The sequence below is a fragment of the Corythoichthys intestinalis genome, chromosome 5 (assembly GCF_030265065.1).
Source record: "Corythoichthys intestinalis isolate RoL2023-P3 chromosome 5, ASM3026506v1, whole genome shotgun sequence".
NCBI classification, from domain to species: domain Eukaryota; kingdom Metazoa; phylum Chordata; class Actinopteri; order Syngnathiformes; family Syngnathidae; genus Corythoichthys; species Corythoichthys intestinalis.
The window spans coordinates 20,158,219-20,181,797 of NC_080399.1; the positions used below are offsets into that span (position 1 = coordinate 20,158,219).

The following is a 23,579-nucleotide window of genomic DNA, read 5'->3' on the forward strand; positions in this document are numbered from 1 at the left end:
TGGAAAGTCCGTTAAATATATTTCTTGTATGAGAGCAAAGCTCCGCATTCGTTTACATTCAGCGATTTCAACAATCAATTTGAAGCGTTTCCATACCCCACTCCGAATCGCACGGCATACAGTGTTCTTACGCAGATATTCAGCATCACCGATGGACTCATGGAATACATACAGGTATATTGTTCCTGGCAAAAGAGCGCACGGACAGGCACACAAGCTGAGCGGTTGTGAGGGCCTGACTCGGCGGGTTACATTAGTGACGTCCGCCTCGATCAGTTGGCACAGGTAAAGAATTTCCTCACTTGAAAATATGTCTTTCATGGAGAACATCTTCCGGGTACGCCAGCGAATTTTGGCGGTCCCGAAATACCCGTGCCCTCCGGAGAGAGCCCCTCACAATCCGCGCGCCAATGTCGTATGGGTCGTCCAAGTACGCTGTCATTGTCAGGAGGACACGTCCGCGGAGGAGTGCTGTTTAAATAGAGCGTGGTTAATTGGAATCCTGATGTTAAGCAAGATCTAACTCTGACACGACCAGGTTTGGCGTGTGGCGTGTGTTGCCATGGCAACACTTCTCGGTTCCAACATATCCACCTTTCGTAGTCTCGCATAGCCGCGAACTTACGTCGCACGTGATAAAGTTACTCTCGAAGTTACCCTGCTAAGCCAGAAAACCGGCTTCGTAGTATAGGCCACAGAACTATAATGTATGCATGCACCGTATTTTTCGGACTACATGTCGCAGTTTTTTTCATAGTTTGGCTGGGGGTGCAACTTATACTCAGGAGCGACCTATGTGTAAATTATTAATTATATCATTTCACATGTTGTTTTGGTGTTTTGGGGTGAGACTGATGGTTTGGTAAACTTGTTAGCATGTTTTTTATGCTATAGTTATCTGAATAACTCTTAATAGCTATGGACACGTTCGCGTTCTGCCTTTGGCAGTGTGTGTTCGATTGTATTATTGACTTTTTTTTATATTAAATTGCATGTTTTTAGTTTGTGGCGCTTTCACGTCCAAGTGGGGGTGCACTCGCACTTGTTTACACGAAGAAGAGCGCTCACGCCAGATGAAGGCGGACAGCTACGCAGCGTCTGAGCGAGCGAGCGAGATAGAGAAACACGGCTGCAAACCTACGTTCAATGTTTATGCTTGTAAAATATCTCTACAAGGGCAGCGCCTGTGTGTATCATCTTTTCTGTTGTTGTTGTGTTTTCCACCCGCGATCGGACACTTAGAGCCAGTTGTGTGGTTGTTTGAACAATGTGCTAATGCTAGCGAACGCATGCTAAACATTTGTGTCATTGCTGTAATAGTAGCTAATCATTTATGTACGTTGATGCGAACCTATTCGGTATCGAGGACAAAATGGATGTGTATTATTTCTATTTTTAGTTTCACTCTTCAAATGACGGTGTCATAACGACGGCCAAAATAGAGTCAGCAAATTATACGGACATCCAGCATCGTCATTTGGGAGTTTAGCTCGCTGTATAGCCAGGACTGAGCCGTAGCGTCCTGGTGAGGACAGTACATTCGCATTTCGTTGTTCATGCATCATGTAACATTATTATACTTTACACTTATTCAGCATGTTGTTTTCTATTGTATTTTTATTTTAAATTGCCTTTCAAGATGACATATCTGTTCTGTGTGTTGAATTTTATCAAGTAAATTTCCCCCAAAAATGCGACTTATACTCCGGTGCGACTTATATATGTTTTTTTCCTCTTCGTTGGGCATTTTATGGCTGGTCCGACTTATACTCAGGTGCAACTTATAGTCCTAAAAATACGGTAGTTATTCACATTTTAATTCGAAATACTTCTGTAGACAATTTCTCGTCTGTTCTCGATTGTACAGTGGGGAGAACAAGTATTTGATACACTCACAATGGGAAAACCCATTGGCAGTGTATCAAATACTTGTTCTCCCCACTGTATATACACTGTAAAAAATTTCAGCGTAAAATAACGGTAAAGAGCTGGCAGCAGGGTTGCCATTTATATACTGTTCTTCTACAGTCTTGGTAATGTAAAAATGTTTCACAGCAATAGTCCGTAATCCAGAAAAACTGTTGATTCCTGTATTTATAGAAAATACAATAAAAGTTCGTCAGCAGGATTGCCATTACCAGACTGTTATTTTACAGTCTTGGTATTGCAAAAATGTTTCACAGTAATAGTCCGTAATCTAGAAAAACTGTTGATTCCTGTATTTATAGAGAACACAGTAAAAGTCCGTCAGCAGGATTGTCATTACCAGACTGTTATTTTACAGTATTGGTAATGTAAAAATATTTAATAGTCTGTAATCCAGGAAAAACTGCATATTCCTGTATCACCAGAATTCACGGTAAAGAGCAGGCAACTGAGGAGCTGCAGTATGCTGCATTTTTAACGATATACTGTGTTTTAACAGTATTATTTGGGAAAATGACTTTACAGTCCATGAATGCATATATTTTTAAAAAATGCGGATGTCAGGTTTGAAACAGAACAGGTTTTATTTCATCGTGTTGGCAGGCAGTGGAAACTGACAGGAACTAGAGAGATGGTGCAGTCGGGTCGTGTAGGTCAGGCTGGAGATCTGGCGTAATCGGGTCAAGCAGGACAGGCTGGGTCAGAAGTGGTGATCGGTCAAGGACAAACGACAAGCAGGAGTGTGCTGAATCGTTGACGAACTGATACCGACTTTGGGAGGCCGTGCCTTTCTTTTTTCTTTTATTTGAGCAATGTGGAAACCTTTCTCCATTAGGTGAAAACCTTCAATAAACAATACAAAAAGAAAATGTCAACAGTTGCATTTGACTAAATTCAACATTAACATTGAATCTCTAGCACTTAAACTACAACTATTTTAGAACAGTCAATTAACTTTTTAAATTGCACACAGTCAATAACTAATTTCAAATTACAGTGTTTAAATCTCTCATTTTTAAATATTTAAACTTTTATACCATAAAAGGACAAATTCATTACATTGTTTTAATTAACACAACAACAAAAAGAGAAAGCTTGAATACATCAAATGTCAATGTCAATATTAAAACAGTGTCTCAAATCCCAAATTACCCCTGAAATATATACTACAATTGTCCAAACATTTCCACTGTTGAGTCAAGCAATGTGGTAATGGCCGCTGCTGGCACATTTCATCTTTTAATTCTGCTGCTTACCGGCTGCCTCTCTGGTTATCTTTTGCCAACGTCTCCAGCTGCACAGGACAGCAAGTTTCAATAGCCAAACCAGGCTGTCATCTTCCTTTCCTGCTTTTATAGCTCTGGGTTGCTTATGGGTTGATTGGCCAATCTCTTCCAGCTGTGCATCGTTTCCATAGTGCTTGCATGCCAGTGATTTTCCAGTTCACACCCTGTGGCCTATACTACGAAGCCGGTTTTCTGGCTTAGCAGGGTAACTTCGAGAGTAACTTTATCACGTGCGACGTAAGTTCGCGGCTATGCGAGACTACGAAAGGTGGATATGTTGGAACCGAGAAGTGTTGCCATGGCAACACACGCCACACGCCAAACCTGGTCGTGTCAGAGTTAGATCTTGCTTAACATCAGGATTCCAATTAACCACGCTCTATTTAAACAGCACTCCTCCGCGGACGTGTCCTCCTGACAATGACAGCGTACTTGGACAACCCATACGACATTCGCGGATTGTGAGGGGCTCTCTCCGGAGGGCACGGGTATTTCGGGACCACCAGAATCCGCTGGCGTACCCGGAAGATGTTCTCCATGAAAGATATAGTTTTTCAGCTGAGGGAATTCTTTACCTGTGCCAACTGATCTAGGCAGACGTCACTAATGTAACCCGCCGAGTCAGGCCCTCACAACCGCGCAGATTGTGTGTGCCTGTCCGTGCGCTCTTTCGCCAGGGACAATATATGTATTCCATCGGTGATGCTGAACATCTGCGTAAGAACACTGTATGCCGTGCGATTCGGAGTGGGGTATGGAAACGCTTCAAATTGATGCATTTATAACAATCATAGAAATATGTAGACTATTTAAACATTGAGAAAACTTGCGTTTTTTTCTGCCAACTCGAGGAGATTAAATTAAATGTCAAATCCACTGATAGGACAGACGCACAAATATAAGAGACATAAATGTTTATTGAATATGCATCTTACAGTCTTGTTTAACTGTGAAAAATCGTTACAAACGACGGGCTTTTATTTACGCAACAACGCATGGCATCCCCGCATTTCCTTCTTCTCCTGAGTCCTCACAAATATAAAATAATTTTTTTTTGGGGGGGGGGGGGGGGGGGGGGGTTGTCGGGCTCGGGCCTGCAAATCAAGTTTATTGATCGGACTCGGGTCGGGTCGGGCTGGATTTTTTAGGCCCAAACTAAAAAAAAGAACATACGTATTCGTACAGTCAAGGGGACTAAACATACAATCATCCTGTTTCGTGTGGTGATGCGTGACAATTATTTCTTACTGTTAATGTACCAAATCTTATTTTATTGTACTGACAGCAGGCTTTATTTCTTTTCATGGACATAAGTAAACTGGCATATTGACGCATTCACAAATCACACGATCTGTAAATTCGCTGTCAACAGACCCGTTGCGCTCTACTCGCCGAAGCGGTGTTGGATTTCGCGGTGAGGGTGGATTTTAATTCCTCATAATTCCGCATGATCATCGCGCATTCCTCCTCCGTGAAGTAAGGTGCCCGTGCCATCGTCACAAGTAGTGTTTGACTCTGGTCACCGCCCCCTTTTATGTGAACGCGCAGTAACTCTGACTGGGTTGACACAGGTTCGACTAATCAACCTCATAATCAGCATCGTAGCACCGATTGACCACAAACTAGACAACCAGGTTTTGTCAACTCCGGTTACCCGATGGTAAACTGGATTACTTCTGGGTAGGTTGAACTCGGTTCGTAGTATAGGCCACTGGTTGTCTGCTCAATGCTTTTTTGTTGATGTTTATCAGGGTTTGACTTTACAATGGTTGAAAAATAATTGTCCATGTTGTTCTTCAATAAGAAGAAGTAAGAGTTTGTAAAAAAAACAATTGAAGCAAAAAAAAAGCACCTGTCTAATTTACTCCAAATGTAAACATTGGTCACATGTGTGACGTGGGGACAAAGTTTGTCGCAGCCAGTGACGTTTCCACAGTAATTCACCGCCATACCACTAGATTGGTGTGGCTTTGTCTTTGTATGGTTTTGGGGGACTCTTGTCGAATTCCTTTAATTTTCCACCGGTCATTAACAGCAATGGCAATGGAGATGGAACATGTGTATTTGCAGCTGCAGCTAATTAATATTAAACAACAAATGTTGTCAATACAAATGTTGAAGCGTTGGCGACACAGAAGTCGTTTGCGAATGTTTGAAAATGGTGTTGTTGTTGTTGTGCTAAACCGGAAACAATGTTCTGGGTGGACCAATCAGTCCTTCGACGTTCACGTCACGCGCGTTGATGTGATGTGTAGTCAGGACTTTTTAGAGGGGCACATTAGACTATGGCGTAGGGTCGTTATCGGGTCTGCGTTAATGGCGTAGGTCTGCCGTCACCACTATGCAGAAGCATAAATCAGCCTTCATAGTGATGGAACGCTACAATTTTTGGAGAAGGGCCAGTTTAGATCAGAGTGGGGATACAACAAGAAACATAACATATGAGTAGAATAGAATGGAGGCGACGTCAAATAATATAATAATATAGCCTATAGGCCAACCAAACATCCAGTCTGGTGTTTGCGTCAATGTGATTGTTTTGTAGTCTGAGGCTCAACACCCATACATCATCCGGTACAGCTAACGCTAATGCATTTGGCTAACATTTGCAACATCAAAATTTAAAACTACTAACAATCAAAACATAAACATAATAAATCAATATTAATATAAATAGAGAAATAATTAAAAATAAATTGTATCGTATTGTAACTCCACTGTTGGATACATATGAGACACTTTTATTTATTTCCCAAAAACTTCTCTCAGCTGCATCTTTTGCAAAACAATAGAAAACTGCCCTCTACTGGCACTCCAGAGGAATTAACATCAATATTATATATCGCTATCCAGCATCCTCAGAACTTTAGTTTAATATAAAAAATTTTAGGTAATATGAGTAAGACTTAATTAACTTACCGTTTATAAATTGGTACATATAAATCCCAATATAAGTTGAACAAAAAGCAATGAAGAGCAGCAAATGTCATCTAAAGTCATTCTCTGAAGAGTCTCCAACATCAAAATTATGGGTAAATAAGTCCTCCGGGATTTGATGGCAAATTATTTGCGGTGTCTAGTTATTTCAATTTTAATTGGCAAAAAACATAGTCTATATTGCCACAATGCTCCAAATTTCCAGTCAAAACTCAGTTTCCCAAAAATACGGTAGTGTCATGTAATTGAAACATTAACATACCGTTTACTGCATTTGTCTTGTTGCTTTAATGTTGGTAACCCACAATGCATTGCTAACTACCCACAATGCATTGCTAACTACGGTAGTAAACTGTTTGACATAAAAACGGTATTTTAGTGTTCAAAATTGGCCGTAAATTTACAGCAATTTTTTACAGTGTAACCAAGGCAAATTAATAAGGCTAATCACTTGTATAAAGCAAAAGAAGTTCTGAAACAAGTCGGGGCCTATTGACAAAGGGCACAGGTGGCTTGCAGCTTGAGGTCACATCCATGTCCTCACACCACCATTAACTTGAGGGAGGTGTGAGACGAGGCCATTATGTGGAGTATTTGTGTGTTGGACACCCTCTTAGCCCCTACAGCTCACATCATGGCTCAGCCAGTGATCTCATGCCAAAAAAACATTACATCCTTTCAAAGCCTTCTCTGCAGCTTGTTCATAGCGTATAAATGCGAAGGAACACCCGCTCTCACAGTGGGGGCCGCCAACAGGCATAAAGGCTTGTGAACTTTTCCTTTGTGCTGCGCCTGCCATGCTGCAGGCTCAGGGAGTGGTTGAGGGGGGAACGATGCAAATACGGTTTGGATAAGGCTCAAAAGACTTAACTTTCAGTACATGCATGAAGCGCTCCTACTCATCTGCCTCTTTTTTACTCTGCCTCCATGACTTTTTTTTTTTTTTAACTCACTCTGCAGGCTTTCGTGCCAGCGTAGGCCGGTGCTCATCTTCTGAGCACATGCCGCCAAGGTGTGAACTCTGTTCTTATATGTCACAGCAGTACTGAGATGAAAAGGCTAATGGTTTTTGGCGGTGCACCATGCCCTAGCTCCACAAACTGCCAGTACAGAAAGATAACAAGCAATCGTGTACTGTCACTGTCATTACCAGAGCACCCCCTGTTGGTACATGTAAGGTTTCACAGCATTCCATAAGGTGCAATGGATGGGGGTGTTAGAATTGTATTGGTCAGATTGATGGGCTATTTTGGTTTCTGCTTTTTATATATCTCCCGAAGGCTGTATTTTTATACTGCGGGTCTCAATGCCGCATGAGTGCCAATATCCATCTCCTTGAACACCTGAATAGAATTACAATACCTGCATGTGCACAAGCCCAAAACTACACTACAACAGAAATAGATGTGAATTTGATAAGATAATTAACAAGCCCAAAGGCATAGCCCATTGTGCTCCTTATTTAATCGCTCTACACCAGTGAGTACCAACCACTGGCCACTGCACATTAGTGTGTTGCTGGGTTAGTGTGTGTGTTAAACGATTGCCCTGAAATGCATTCCCGTACTTTTCGGTTTGGCTGGGGGTGTGAGTTATACTCAGGAGCGACTTATGTGTGAAATTATTAACACATTATGATATAATTTCACATGTTATTTTGGTGTTTTGGAGTGACACTGATGGTTTGGTAAACTTGTTAGCATGTCCTTTATGCTATAGTTATCTGAATAACTTAATAGCTATGGCCACGTTTGCGTTCTGCCTTTGGCAATGTGTGTTCAATTGTATTATTGACTTTTTTATATTGAAATGCATGCTTTTAGTTTGTGGGGCATTCACACTCACGTGAGGGCGCACTCGCACTTGTTTACGTGAAGAAGACCGCTCACACGCCAGAAGAAGCTACGCAGCTTGAGTGAGTTGGCGAGTTAGCGAGAGAGAAACACGGCTGCTAACCTACGTTCATTGTTTATGCTTGTAAAATATCTCTACAGAGGCAATGCCTGTGTGCATCATCTTTTCTGTTGTTGTTGTGTGTTTTCCACCCGCGACCGGACACTTAAAGCCAGTTGTGTGGTTGTTTAAACGATGTGCTAATGCTAGCGAACGCATGCTAACTGTTTGTGTCATTGCTGTAACAGCACCTGATTGTCATTTACTGTATTTATGTTGATGCGAACCTGTTTGGTATTGAGGAAGAAATTGATTCCGCAAATTATACTGTATGGATGTCAAGCATCGTCATTTGGGAGTTTAGCTCCCTGTATAGCCAGGACCGAGCCGTAGCGTCCTGGTGAGGACGGTACACTCTAAAAAATGATTCATGAGGCTAGTTGGTATGACTTGAAAACATATTCAATATAAAAATGACTTTTTTTTTACAATTCATTGTTTTATTAAGTTGGTAACTTCTTTTATGGAGTTAATCAAAATTGAAAAAAAATGAGCACTCTAAATTGTCCGTAGGTATGAGTGTGTGCCTGAATGGTTGTATGTCTCCTTGTGCTCTGTGATTGGCTGGCAACCAGTTCAGGGTGTCCCCTGCTTACTGCCCATAGTTAGCTGAGATAGGCTCCAGCACCTCCGCGACCCTCGTGAGGAAAAAGCGGCATGGAAAATGAATGAGTTACTCTTACTCAATAAATTTAAGTACCATTTTGCATCAACTTTTGAGTTGAGGAATTAAAATGAAGGAGTTATAGCAACCTAAATGAAGTAGTTTTATTTCTTATTAATGCTAAAACTTGGACTTAAAAATTGAGTTGGTTCTACACAATAAAGCTTGTGGAGGGCAATAAATAATGATGGTTCAACTATACTAATTGAGTTAGTCCAGTTATAAAATTTATAAGGGAAGTACTTAATCATTGCTTAGTTGAATTTACTTAAAAAATTCAATGCAAATTGTTACAACAATTTTTTTAAGTAGAGCCAGTGGATTTTTTTTTATAGTGTATATTCACATTTCGTTGTTCATGCACTGTACACTTATTCAGCATGTTGTTCTCTATTGTACTTATATTAAATTGCCTTTCAAGATGACAGATCTGTTTTATGTGTTGGATTTTATCAAGTAAATGTCCCCCAAAATGCGACTTATACTCCGGTGTGACTTATATCTGTTTTTTTTCTCTTCGTTGGGCATTTTATGGTTGGTGCGACTTATACTCAGGTGCGACTTGAAGTTCGAAAAATATGGTATTCACGAAAAATGGTGAATAGTTATTTATATATTCATGCCAGTGATGTATAGTGGCTATTTAAGGTAAATATAGTAATTTTAACCACTTTATTCACCTCTTTACATTTTAGGCACATGAACCATGTATGGTGAAAGCAATCTTTACATCTGGTGCAAAATTCACTTAAGTGACCTAGAAACGTCCCCTTGTCTCGTGACAATAAATTAATGCTCTTTAGCAAATGTTCCTTGACCGTGTAGTGTCTCAGTGGATTTGCCCCTTGGCTGCTGTCTTTCCAAGCTTTTCAGCGACAAGTTGGATGCTGATAACACCCGCAGGAAAATGACCCAGGTGGCAGATGGACTGATTATACAAACTAATCCCGCCGGCATTAGAAAAATACAACCTTGCCACGATGGGTATGAATGACACAGACGAGAAAAGGAAGAACCGAGTCAATGTTCTACATTGGAAGGTAGTAACAGATGTGGAATATAAGCCAGGATGGCAGGAGAGGTGTGAAGTTTCACACTCAGTATCCCTTCAGCTTTGTCCAACACATATTTTACACATCAAACCAGACACTGGTGCAGGGGTCACCAAGCATCTAACTGCCTGAATGTTAAAAAAAAAAAAATGTAGCAGAGTCCTGCCTTTGCAGGGTGTAAATAAAATGTATCTTATATGGTAGGATCTCAGAATGAGAGTGGTTAATAAATTAATGCTCTTAAGGAGAGATTTTCCTCGAGCGGCCAACGTTTAATATCTTGGCGGACCTTCCCCAAGGCTGCAGTCATCTCGATAAACAAGGTGCTGATGTTACCTGCAGGAAGCAGAGCAATAGATGGACTGATTACCGGCCCTCTGGCTGTAATACAAGAACTTGCCAGATATCCAGTACCAGCCCTTACGTGTTTCTAACTGATAAACCCCATTTTTAAAAAGCCTTATCCTCCCTCTGTGTAGTGTCAGAACCAGGGATTGTGCCTGTTTTTAAACCCGAAAGAAACAAACAGTCGACAGATCTCCTCTCTGTGATCCCATGTGCAGGGCTGGCTTCAAAGTCTTTTTTCCCCCCTTTTTTATCTTGGGTTGATGGACAGTAGTGGATTTCCGTCAGAAGGCTGACATTAAGGGGTCAAGGCTAACTGAAGAAAGGATAAATGAAATTTGTGTAGTGGAAGGTTATCTCTTACCATCCAGCTGTTTTGTTTAAAAGCTTTGGCTGAAAAATTAGACTACTAGGTCAGATAAAACGTTTGACTGAATCAGGTAAGGATGATAATATGTAAATAATAAGAGGAGGAGATTGAGTGACTTACTCCATGCTGCCAGCCATCTGCAGGAAAAGGTTGTAGATGTGCGAGAAGATAAAGAGAAAGAGGATCGTGGTGAAAAACATGGTCATCCAGGAGCCATGATCCTCGCGAAAGACTTTCAGGCGCAGGTATCGACCTAAAGGTGAAAAGGACACACGGGAGCGTCAGTCAGTGGCAGCTTAAAGAGCTTGTCATCCGACTAACACACGCTGCACGGAGATGAAACTAAATGAATTATCTGCTTGGATCGATAATGTCCCGCTCTGTTGGACATGTGGCCTTTGGGATCTAAATTAAGATGAAGGACCACTTTCAGGTGTCACTTCCACAACGCAGGAGTGATTGTCTTTCAACATCCGAGGTATCATCATCAATCCTGACAGGGAAAATCATACTACTTCCACTTCATTTCAGGCACACGTCTGAGAGAAACGCTTGCTTGCATTTTTTTTTTTATGATACCAGTTGTGCTCGATTAGAGGAATCATTCAAATGCTCATGACCTGTGGCATTTTTGTCTTATGCAGCCCTGGCCCGGAATGAAATTACTTGAGGAATACAACATCTCTCTGGCAGAGCATGAGATTGTTTCTGATGCCAGTCCTGCTGAGCTGAATGTGTAATAGCACGACCGTGTTCCCTAGTGAGAACAATAGGCGACTCTTGCTGAAAGATTACACAAACAACATGGCCATTTTGAGTCAGTTGTTTCTGTTGATGTCTGTAATTACATGAGTTTATATGGAGGGGGATAACTATGAAAAAGGGCTGGTTAACATTAACTATACTAGGCAAATTTTGCTACACTAGGTTATAAACCATACAGTTAGCATTAGCACCATTCTTTGTTCATCAATGACATAGGCATTAGCCATACTAGTTGAAGACAAGTAAAATTACTATTAGCTGTGATAGAAGTACATTGCTTTCAGCTAATTTAATCAGTTAAAAGCATTAGCTCCACTAATGAGCACATTACAAGAGTACATTACAATAGAGTTGTCCGATAATATCGGCCACCTAATAATATCGGCAGATAAAAGCATTCAAATTCATGTAGCTATATTATATATATATATATATATATATATATATATATATATATATATATATATATATATATATATATATGTATTCATGTAGTATTCATGTAAATATCAGCATCGGTTTCGCACCAGTACTAGCATGTATGATGGGTTATAAGTTAATGTAAGAGCTTGCAGCCTTTGTGCATGGGCATGGCTTGTGTATCAGCACAGCAGCTGTGCTTACAGTGACCTTTAGAAACTATGATGCTTGGAATTTGTTAATTGAGAGAAAGATCCTAATCATTCATGATTCACTTATAAAATGAACAAGAAATGAAAAAAATAATTACATATACTGTATATTAGGGCTGTCAAACGATTAAAATGTTTGAGTTGATCACAGCTTAAGAATTAATTAATCGTAATTCATCGCAATTCAAACCATCTATAAAATATGCCATATTTTTCTGTAAATTATTGTTAGAATGAAAAGATAAGACGGATATATACATTCAACATACTGTACATAAGTACTGTATTTGTTTATTATAACAATAAATCAACAAGATGGCATTAACATTATTAACATTCTGTTAAAATGATCCATGGATAGAAAGACTTGTAGTTCTTAAAAGATAAATGTTAGTACAAGTTATAGAAATTTTATATTAAAACCCCCTCTTAATGTTTTGGTTTCAATAAAGTTTTTAAACTTTTCAATCAAAAAATAAACTAGTAGCTCGCCATTGTTCATGTCATTACACCATGCTCACTCCCCAAACCCATAAAATCATTTGGACTCAAGCGCCAGCAGAGGGCGCCAAATAACAAAAAACAAGTAACAAGCAGACATTACACTTCTGTCATTTTATTCTGTGTGGGCCATGTGCGTTAATTGCGTCAAATATTTTAACGTGATTAATTTTAAAAAATTGATTCCCGCCCGTTAACGCGATAATTTTGAAGGGCTGTCAAACTATTTAAATTTTTAATCGAGTTGATCACAGCTTAAAAATTAATTAATCGTAATTCATCGCAATTCAAACCATCTAGAAAATATGCCATATTTTTCTGTAAATTATTGTTGGAATGGAAAGATAAGACGGATATATACATTCAACATACTGTACTGTACTGTACTGTATTTGTTTATTATAACAATAAATCAACAAGATGGCATTAACATTATTAACATTCTGTTAAAATGATCCATGGTTAGAAAGACTTGTAGTTCTTAAAAGATAAATGTTAGTGCAAGTTATAGAAATTTTATATTAAAACCCCTCTTAATGTTTTGGTTTCAATAAAGTTTGTAAAATTTTCAATCAAAAAATAAACTAGTAGCTCCCCATTGTTGATGTCAATAATAATTATGGTGCTGAAACCCATAAAATGAGTCGCACCCAAGCGCCAGCAGAGGGCGGCAAAACACCAAAATACACAAGTAACAAGTGGAAATGACAGCACAGTGGAGTGTGCGCTTGTTACTTTTTTTTGGTGTTTAGCGCCCTCTGCTGGCGCTTGGGTACAACTGATTTTATATGTTACACCATGAGTGAGCATTGTGTAATTATTGACATCAACAATGGCGAGCTACTAGTTTATTTTTTGATTGAAAATTTTACAAATTTTAATAAAACAAAAACATTAAGAGGGGTTTTAATATAAAATTTCGATAACTTGTACTAATATTTATCTTTTAAGGACTACAAGTCTTTCTATCCATGGATCGCTTTAAGAGAATGTTAATAATGTTAATGCCATCTTGTTGATTTATTGTTATAATAAACAAATACAGTACTTATGTACCGTATGTTGAATGTATATATAGTCTTGTGTCTTATCTTTCTATTCCAACAATAATTTACAGAAAAATATGGCATATTTTATATATTGGTTTGAATTGTGATTAATTACGATTAATTCATTTTTAAGCTGTAATTAACTCGATTAAAAATTTTAATTGTTTGACAGCCATTGGCCATATATATACAGTGCCTTGCAAAAGTATTCGGCCCCCTTGAATCTTGCAACCTTTCGCCACATTTCAGGCTTCAAACATAAAGATATGAAATTTAATTTTTTTGTCAAGAATCAACAACAAGTGGGACACAATCGTGAAGTGGAACAACATTTATTGGATAATTTAAACTTTTTTAACAAATAAAAAACTGAAAAGTGGGGCGTGCAATATTATTCGGCCCCTTTACTTTCAGTGCAGCAAACTCACTCCAGAAGTTCAGTGAGGATCTCTGAATGATCCAATGTTGTCCTAAATGACCGATGATGATAAATAGAATCCAAATGTGTGTAATCAAGTCTCTGTATAAAGGCACCTGCTCTGTGATAGTCTCAGGGTTCTGTTTAAAGTGCAGAGAGCATTATGAAAACCAAGGAACACACCAGGCAGGTCCGAGATACTGTTGTGGAGAATTTTAAAGCCGGATTTGGATACAAAAAGATTTCCCAAGCTTTAAACATCTCAAGGAGCACTGTGCAAGCCATCATATTGAAATGGAAGGAGCATCAGACCACAACAAATCTACCAAGACCCGGCCGTCCTTCCAAACTTTCTTCTCAAACAAGGAGAAAACTGATAAGAGATGCAGCCAAGAGGCCCATGATCACTCTGGATGAGCTGCAGAGATCTACAGCTGAGGTGGGAGAGTCTGTCCATAGGACAACAATCAGTCGTACACGGCACAAATCTGGCCTTAATGGAAGAGTGGCAAGAAGAAAGCCAGTTCTCAAAGATATCCATAAAAAGTCTCGTTTAAAGTTTGCCACAAGCCACCTGGGAGACACACCAAACATGTGGAAGAAGGTGCTCTGGTCAGATGAAACCAAAATTGAACTTTTTGGCCACAATGCAAAACGATATGTTTGGCGTAAAAGCAACACAGCTCATCACCCTGAACACACCATCCCCACTGTCAAACATGGTGGTGGCAGCATCATGGTTTGGGCCTGCTTTTCTTCAGCAGGGACAGGGAAGATGGTTAAAATTGATGGGCAGATGGATGCAGCCAAATACAGGAACATTCTGGAAGAAAACCTGTTGGTATCTTCACAAGACCTGAGACTGGACGGAGATTTATCTTCCAACAGGACAATGATCCAAAACATAAAGCCAAATCTACAATGGAATGGTTAAAAAATAAACGTATCCAGGTGTTAGAATGGCCAAGTCAAAGTCCAGACCTGAATCCAATCGAGAATCTGTGGAAAGAGCTGAAGACTGCTGTTCACAAACACTCTCCATCCAACCTCACTGAGCTCGAGCTGTTTTGCAAGGAAGAATGGGCAAGAATGTCAGTCTCTTGATGTGCAAAACAGATAGAAACATACCCCAAGCGACTTGCAGCTGTAATTGGAGCAAAAGGTGGCGCTACAAAGTATTAACGCAAGGGGGCCGAATAATATTGCACGCCCCACTTTTCAGTTTTTTATTTGTTAAAAAAGTTTAAATTATCCAATAAATTTTGTTCCACTTCACGATTGTGTCCCACTTGTTGTTGATTCTTGACAAAAAATTAAAATTTTATATCTTTATGTTTGAAGCCTGAAATGTGGCGAAAGGCTGCAAGGTTCAAGGGGGCCGAATACTTTTGCAAGGCACTGTATATATATATATATATATATATATATATATATATATATATATATATATATATATATATATATATATATATATATATATATATATATATATATATATATATATATATATATATATATACACATACATACATATATAATTAGACTTTTTTTTTTTTTGTTCTGGGAAGGCCATATGAATGACTGGAGCCAGTGGACCCAGGTCAATTTCCAATAACCAGAAATGACCAGCGTTGATTCCAAACCATACGTCTTGCTCTGTGGTATTTCAGGGCTCATCACTGTTGCATAATTGAATTCCCTTGCATGGCTGAATTTAATTGCCTCCAGTGCCAATGAGTCCTGCATTTACAACTACATCCATGGTGTATATCTCCAGCATCCATCCATAATGAATTAAAAAATAAATAGTAAAAGAAATGTTCTACAAAAATAAAGAGTGGAATCGGGGGCGGGGGTTAAGGCAGTGAGCCCAAGCATGCACTTTGAGTCACAGTGTGCCCCCGATAAGGAATGATTCATTGGTGCTGTCCAAGCTGTAGGCACAGTCTCAACATATAGATGAGGTGGCCACACAAAAACACACACAGGAAAAAGGAAACACAATTATATTCGAGATCAGATCCTTGACATTTCTTTATTCCAGTCTCTGTTGGAGGGCATTCATTCATATGAAAATCTTCATTCCTCTTTATGTGGGCACGCCTCATTTTTAAATTGTGGCAATGATACATAAAGGAGCATTGTCTCCATCTAGTGGTTAAAAAGGACATCCATTTAATCCGTCAATGTGCTCAGTCAATATAATGTAGTCTAAAAACTGATAATACTGATGTGTCATATTGAGATCCACCATTTATTTTGATTAATGTCCAATTAAAGCTAAAATAGGCGGACAACCCCAATCTTAATGAGTAAAAGCTCAAATAGCCTCCCTGCTGTGTCTAAATTGTCTCCTCTCACATTTACATCTCCTCTCCGTATGATATCAAGATGGCGTGCAGTGATTGGGATGACATCCATAGCAACCACCCACTGGGGCAGAAAAGGGGAAAAACCTTACACAGTAGCTGTTGACATATTCAAGGCCAACACCAGAGTCCAAATTAGCAGAAAATAACAAATAGACAAAATAACATGAGCCCCTGAGACAGTGGGGAGCAATTATGTGTGTCAGATGTTACACAGTAGTTTTGATTAAGCTTCTGTTGAAGCACACAAACACAGTGACAGATGAGCACCCCGCAGCTGGTAGCAAAAGACTGAAGGTGACCTAAGTCCTACTCGCATGTTTTATTCAAATCCTAATATTAATTTATAACTCCTTATTTATCACGCAAGCTTTCATTGCTTTATAATTCTATGAAAATATATTGCCTTGAGATATGAGTTCAAGATTTTCCTTGAACATTCTAATGAATGGAAATGTCACTAATTAAGCTCTTTTTTCACAACACTATCTCTCAGTACTTTCAGTATGAAGACTCCAAATAAAAAATGAACAAATTACCAGCAACAGCCAGTTGGGTTTGGAGCGGCCTTTGATGGTGACATAAACGGTCATACAAAGACCAAAAAAAATTACTACTGTATTCCTTTCCTTTATTATAATCAGGGGCGCTGCCAGGGATTTGGGGCCCCATGAAAAGATATCACTTTGGGGCCCAGCGCCAGGGGACACACACACACATTTAGAGTATCAACTACGTAATTTCCTGCATTCTGGTGAAGCTTTACACACTAATTTGTGCATTTGCTGCTTTAATTTAAGATGAAAATATATTTATGTAAACATACAGCGTATAGAGCAATAATGAATAGACTGATCATCTATAGGAAATGTAATGAAGGCCATCTTTTACAATCTAATTTTTATTAGAAATACTCTCAAAGCAAATACCATAATGAATTAATTATACTATAATTAAGAAATAATTAATTAATTAACTATACTACAGTATACATTACAGTATACCGTATAAAACTGTTTTAGTATGAAGAGATTGATAAGGGTTTGCCTGCTGTACTGATTAAATGTAAGCTAAAAGTGGAGCAAACACTAGCTAGCAAAAAATTACAATATTTCTATTATGGAGTAGGCTCAGCCTCATCTGGAAACTTGCGATCTCCACTATTGGCTACAGCGCCGAAGTGAGGTCCCTTGTTAACAAACAATTCAATTGATGACAAACTAAATTCAATAAATTCTTGACAAACTGGATTCAAGCAGATTTAAAAAAAGAAAATTTCCACACCAACTAACATCTGTAGGATACTAAAAATGCTGTCATTATTTGGAATTCATGTTTTTGAATAGGTGAATGTCGCTCATTGAGGCTGGGAAAATCCCGAATTTCTTACGGAGTGAGCTGACACCTCGCTTTGGAGCTAAGATAACAGGTTAATTTTCAGCACTACACTGACACAAGACACCAACCTTCCTTTGTGAAGTACTTTGTCACATCCAGTTGGCCTTTTCTACCCATCTCCTGTTTTGCTTTCTTTTCTTTCCTCTTTTGAAAACCCGATTTTTGTTTTGAAAACATTTCTGCAGTACCACACTCCGTGCACTCCGAGTCATTGTCTGGTGTAAATGCGCACCGCTGCTCCCGGTCTGATCGAGGGAAGGGCGGACCTAACCATTTAATGAAAATACTTGGGTTGGGGGTGGTGGCTGGTAATACATATGCTCTCTGGGTGTTTACTTTTTGCCAAAAACAAAACAAGAAAAAGAAACCCTTCGTTTTGTTCCTATTGAAATTATAATGATCAATAGTTAAATTTGCAAACGATTACCTAATGTTCTAATTTTCTTTGTGGGCCCCCATCAGGGCATGGGCCCTTAGAATTAGTATCACTTTTCACCCTTATACGGCGCCCCTGATTATAATCATAAGTGTGTTATCAATTTATGTCACGTTGAGGACTGGTTCTTGCTTCAATGTCTTACACTTTGTGTAATAAATAGTATTTAACAACACCTTTGTTTCAAATATTTCAGCTGTGGTTAGTGGTTAGTAACGCCAAGAGAAGCTTTTTATGAAATTGTGTATTATCCTTCATGTTTGCTTCCATTAATTCTTGCATTTCTCCTGAATCTTTCATTTCAATTCAGCCAAACATCTGTGGCCTCCTTTGGTATGTTAATGAGCAACTAGTCTTGACTCTATCTTGCACACCAAGTATTTACCCTTTCCATATTCCATTCACCTTTAGGATACTTTAACAGGCTTTGGGAATAACCAGTATCCCCAGAGCTGATAATAAATTAGCTCAGATCTCACAGTGCAGCATTGTGTCCTCACCTCTGAGATGTGTAAAGTCCCTGATTTCGTGTTAATACGTAATTAGCGCTAATTACATTCTGCAAAAATCTCAGTGGCTGAGATGAAGGATGCCAATGGTTGCACAGTGGTCTAGATAGAGTACACAGCCATTGCACTTTGACCAGAAACAGTATACTACTACTGTACAGATGATGTCGCTACATGGCATACAACAACATATGACAGAGGCCAGATGGCCTCCTGCAGGCTACAACCAATCCGACATACTCTATAGGTGGACCCCGTCTGACTATTCACAAAGAGTGACGGCTATGCAAAAGCAAACCTGTGCTAATGTTATTTCGTTAACAGGCTGTTGACAACTTGTGCAAAGAAGTTAATAAAAAGGTGTCAGGATATTAACAAAATCGAGGATGCACTGTCCTGTGTGGATGCCTGAAAATGTGAAGCTTCATAAGATGATGACATAAGAGCTTTGCAAAATGTTGGACAACAAAGGAATAGTTTGGCAAAAAAGCTTATAAATTCATGCGATGATGCCCTGATATTGGATTACAGCACAATGAAAACAGGCTCTCTGAGAGGGTTTGCACAAGGTCAACAGCTTCACAAAAGCACGAACCAAAGATGTCTACCATCACTCACACAACATGGTAAAAAAAATATTGTACCAAAATTAATGTGTGGATTAGTTTAAAAAAGACACCTTGGTTACCTTTTTCTATTAACTAATTTTATCAAAACAATAATAAAAAACATATGCACCATCTTTATTTGTTTAAGGAGCAGTATTTGGCCATTATTACAACATGCTACAATTATGAGGGGCATTCAAAAAGTAATGCACTGAAGTGCATTGCTCGTACAGGATTTTACCAATCCTGTTTATATTTGGCACAAATATGATAGGACACACCTTTTTGCGATTGTTATATGTGTTTTTCTTATTTTCAGATTTTTTAAAGCTTAAACTAGCTAAATGGCTGCCCCTCTTGAAGCTCATCAGAGGTGAATGGGCGACCACTAAGGCGCTTATCGGCTATGCTGGCTTTACCCACCTCTTCATGGTCTTCAGTATCATTTTTAAACCACTGTACCCATCTTTTTACAGTACAATAGTCTATGGTATCATCCTTGTAGACATTTCCCAGAGGGGTTTCTCCCTCTGCAACAAGGAATTCAATTACAGCTCTTTGTTTCTGAGTAGCTTCAAGAGGGCCAGCCATTTTGGAAGCTAGTTTAAGCTTTAAAGATCAGAAAATAAGAAAAAACACATATAAACATCGCAAAAAGGTGTGTCCTATCATGTTTGTGCCAAATATAAACAAGATTGGTAAAATCCTGTACGAGCAATGCACTTGAGTGCATTATTTTTTGAATGCCCCTCGTAGTTTGTTTGTCATATCTAGATTTCCTTCCATCCAATCATTTTCTATACAGCTAATCCTGTTCTGAAGCACTGAAACATTGAACAGCAGAACATATGCATTTTAGTTTTGAGGAAGTCCAGTTAAAACTAATGAAATCCAATTAAAACTAAAACTATCTCAATTTAAACTTTAGGATCCTCCTGAAATTTCAGCTGATAGTGAAAAATCCATACCATTTTGTGAGCAGTTTATGTCTCGTGGGAATTGTTTTTTCTACTATGTCAACATGACTGCTGTGAAAAAGGTCATTAAATCAACAGAGCCAGGGCTTCTGCACATTTGACTCACATTCCATTGTGCATGACTTACCAAATATCAGTTGGTGGAATACAAACTTCCCCGCGAGTAGGCCGCTTAAAATGGCCAGTATCCAACACATAACTTTGAGGACACTCCACCCTGCTCCAGGGTACTTGCTGAAAAGGAAGGAGAAGCAGTTGCCCACCACGATTATGCGTGCCTCCTTCTGACTGTGGGACACGGGGTCTTCGGCGAAGATGAGGAAGTTGAAGAAGATGACCAAGTAGGCCACGGCAATGCGTGACCAAGGGTGCTTGAAGTAATAGCGGAAGCAACTGCTTGTCTCCATCCTTTTGCGCCACACCCCCCGCCACCACCCACGCCACACCTGGGAGGCAGAAAGAGCATCTTGCAATCAGATTAGTGACATTAGCGTGGCGGATTAGAGCAGGGAAACATCGTTCAGCATGAGATTAGAGCACGAGGAATACTGTTGAGGTTTGGTTTCAGGATTACGCTAAATTCAGACGGATAAGTGACAGTACTTCGGTTACGGATCACATACATGGAATCCTAGCAGTGGCTTGGAAGGCTTGCGTGCTTCCCTAAGAATCTGAAGCAGTCCCGCTCTGTATGCATTTAAACATGACCCCCTCCTCTAACCCCCAAAACAGTTAGCTCTGGATTGGACCTCTCACGCCAATACCCTGATTTCCAAAAATAACTCTGGGCTGAAAACTTGAGTGCTACCACACAGTAGGACATCATGAAATGCAACAAACATTACATGACCGCATAAGTCTTGGCCCATTTCATGATGCCTCAACAGCCCAGGTGATATTAAGACATATTGTCATCTAAACCTTTAAACAAGCTGCATGAATGAGACTTGTTCAAAGCTCATTACACTGCCAGTACAAGCTGTCTTTTTTTATTGTGCTCTGTATACAGCTTTGTCTTGAGATGCAACTTTAATTTGTTCTATCACTCGTAATCAAAACAATTCAAAATAATTGTCACAACTATTTAGTTTAAGGTCATGGTTTAATGATGCAAAGCAATCCAGCCTTGGCCAGTGGGAGGCAGCCTGATATGCAGACATTTTATTAAGGGAAAATATGGTTATTTTAAGTACACCTAACAAATACCTCAGATTAGAATTAGCCATCAGAATAAAAAAATATATATATAAGTAATTTGCATATTAGGGCTGTCAAACGATTAATATTTTTAATCAAGTTAATCACAGCTTAAAAATTAATTAATTGTAATGTATTGCAATTCAAACCATCTCTAAAATATGTCAAATTTTTCTGTAAATTATTGTTGGAATGGAAAGATAAGACGCAAGACGGATATATACATTCAACATACTGTACATAAGTATTGTATTTGTTTATTACAACAAATCCACAAGATGGCATTAACATTATTAACATTCTTTCTGTTAAAGGGATCCACGGATTGATAGACCTGTAGTTCTTACAAAATAAATATTAGTACTTGTTATAGTAATTTTATCTTAAAACTAGGGCTGTCAAACGATTAAAATGTTTAATCGAGTTAATTACAGCTTAAAAATTAATTAATCGTAATTAATCACAATTAATCACAATTCAAACCATCTATAAAATATGCCATATTTTTCTGTAAATTATTGTTGGAATGGAAAGATAAGACACAAGATGGATATATATATATATTCAACATGAGGTACATAAGGACTGTATTTGTTTATTATAACAATAAATCAACAAGATGGCATTAACATTATTAACATTCTGTTAAAGCGATCCATGGATAGAAAGACTTGTAGTTCTTAAAAGATATATGTTAGTACAAGTTAGGGCTTGGCATGAATACTACATCGTTTACATGCGGAATTGCGACATTGTTCAAATGGAAACGCAAATGCAAATGCAAATTTGAAATTGTTCGTATTCTCAGAGTCACCATGTAAACGGTCCCTAAATATTGCCATCCAGTGTATTTGTTAAGCTAAACAAAATGTTTGAATAGACTTTGACCAAAGTCTGAGTAAGTTTTATGTTATTTTGCATAGCTATTTCTTTTTGTGAACATAATTTTTTGGGAGAGATAGGAATATTATTTTGTTGTGTTTTCTCTAAATGATACTTATGTTTGTTGTGAAGGAGCTGCCGAAGCTTATGCCAATAAACGGTGCGGTCCAATGAACGCCTGTGTGCTCTCAATGTGCATAAAACGGCATCATTGTTTGAGGCAATGCATGAGCGGGTCATTCCGCGCATGCGTTAAATGCGTCAAATATTTTAACGTGATTAATTTAAAAAATTACCGCCCGTTAACGCGATAAATTTGACAGCACTAATATATATATCGATCAATTTATTATATAAAACTAGTTAATTTTCCACAGCAAGCTACTATGACACATTTCACTGATCAGTAAACTAACTTTTCGGTGATAAGTAAAATTTATAAAGATGTCCCAGTGTGCATTAGGACAACTCCTTGTGGGAGTTAAATTTGACAGTGCAATGCTGAGAAAAATAGAAAATCCTGTCGCTAAAGGCAGACTTTTGGATAATGCTCTTGCACTGTCATCACTTTGTGCATGTGTACTTACTAAAGTGGCCTAGTGACTGGGTGCACATGTGGACAGTGAGTCTGATCAATCCATACTCTATATCCAAAGTTTAAATATCAATCCAGGAGTAAATATTTCAGACTCGACAGCTTTAAAAATCGGCGCGTCAATTAACATGTCTGGGGACAAGTTGAGATGGTTGTGTGAGTGTGGGTCCTTTACCGGTGTGCACTCGCTCATAGGCGCACGTGTACGCACCTTACCGACGCCGCTCCCAGCTCGCCCAGGCGGCCACATGACGTCTCCAGCGGTGCCCTCGTGACTAGAGATCATCTATTGCGCGACCTGTTGTGGCTACCGCGCGATATTCGCACCTCCCGACAAATCCTGACCCGAGCATCCATAACCAGCAAGGGAAGAGAAGCAGTGCTTCGTCTCGCAGTGAGATCAGCGGATGGTTCTGATGTCTGGCTGCGGACTGGACCTTAATGCAGCAGAGAGGCGGAGGACCATAATCACGCATAGCATCAGTGAAACGCAATGTAACCTGCCGACACGTTGAGAACATCTGACGTCAAGTTTTACAGGTTGACAATACCATTTCCGTTGCGCAATGCCAAAATAAAACACAACTGTGGGGCCACTTCATCTGATCTTGCACTAATAGGGTTCTGCTACCAGTCTATGGCGGAAAACACAGATAAGACTGAAAAAGCAGTTTCTGCCCTTGCACTCCTCTTTAAAAGAAACTACTGTA

At 39.1% G+C, this 23,579-nt stretch overlaps 1 protein-coding gene across 1 annotated transcript in view; it reads right to left on the bottom strand.

Annotated features, from left to right (window-relative positions):
* Positions 1–23,457, bottom strand: part of tmem117 (transmembrane protein 117) — a 67,828-nt gene extending 44,371 nt beyond the window's left edge. The window contains exons 1-3 of the mRNA XM_057835615.1: positions 23,081–23,457; positions 20,323–20,641; positions 10,654–10,786 (exon numbers count right to left, since the gene is read on the bottom strand). Coding sequence (XP_057691598.1) covers positions 10,654–10,786; positions 20,323–20,641; positions 23,081–23,155 — 527 coding nt within the window. The 5' untranslated portion in view covers positions 23,156–23,457. The remainder of the gene's footprint in view (positions 1–10,653; positions 10,787–20,322; positions 20,642–23,080) is intronic.
* Positions 23,458–23,579: the final 122 nt, after the last annotated feature.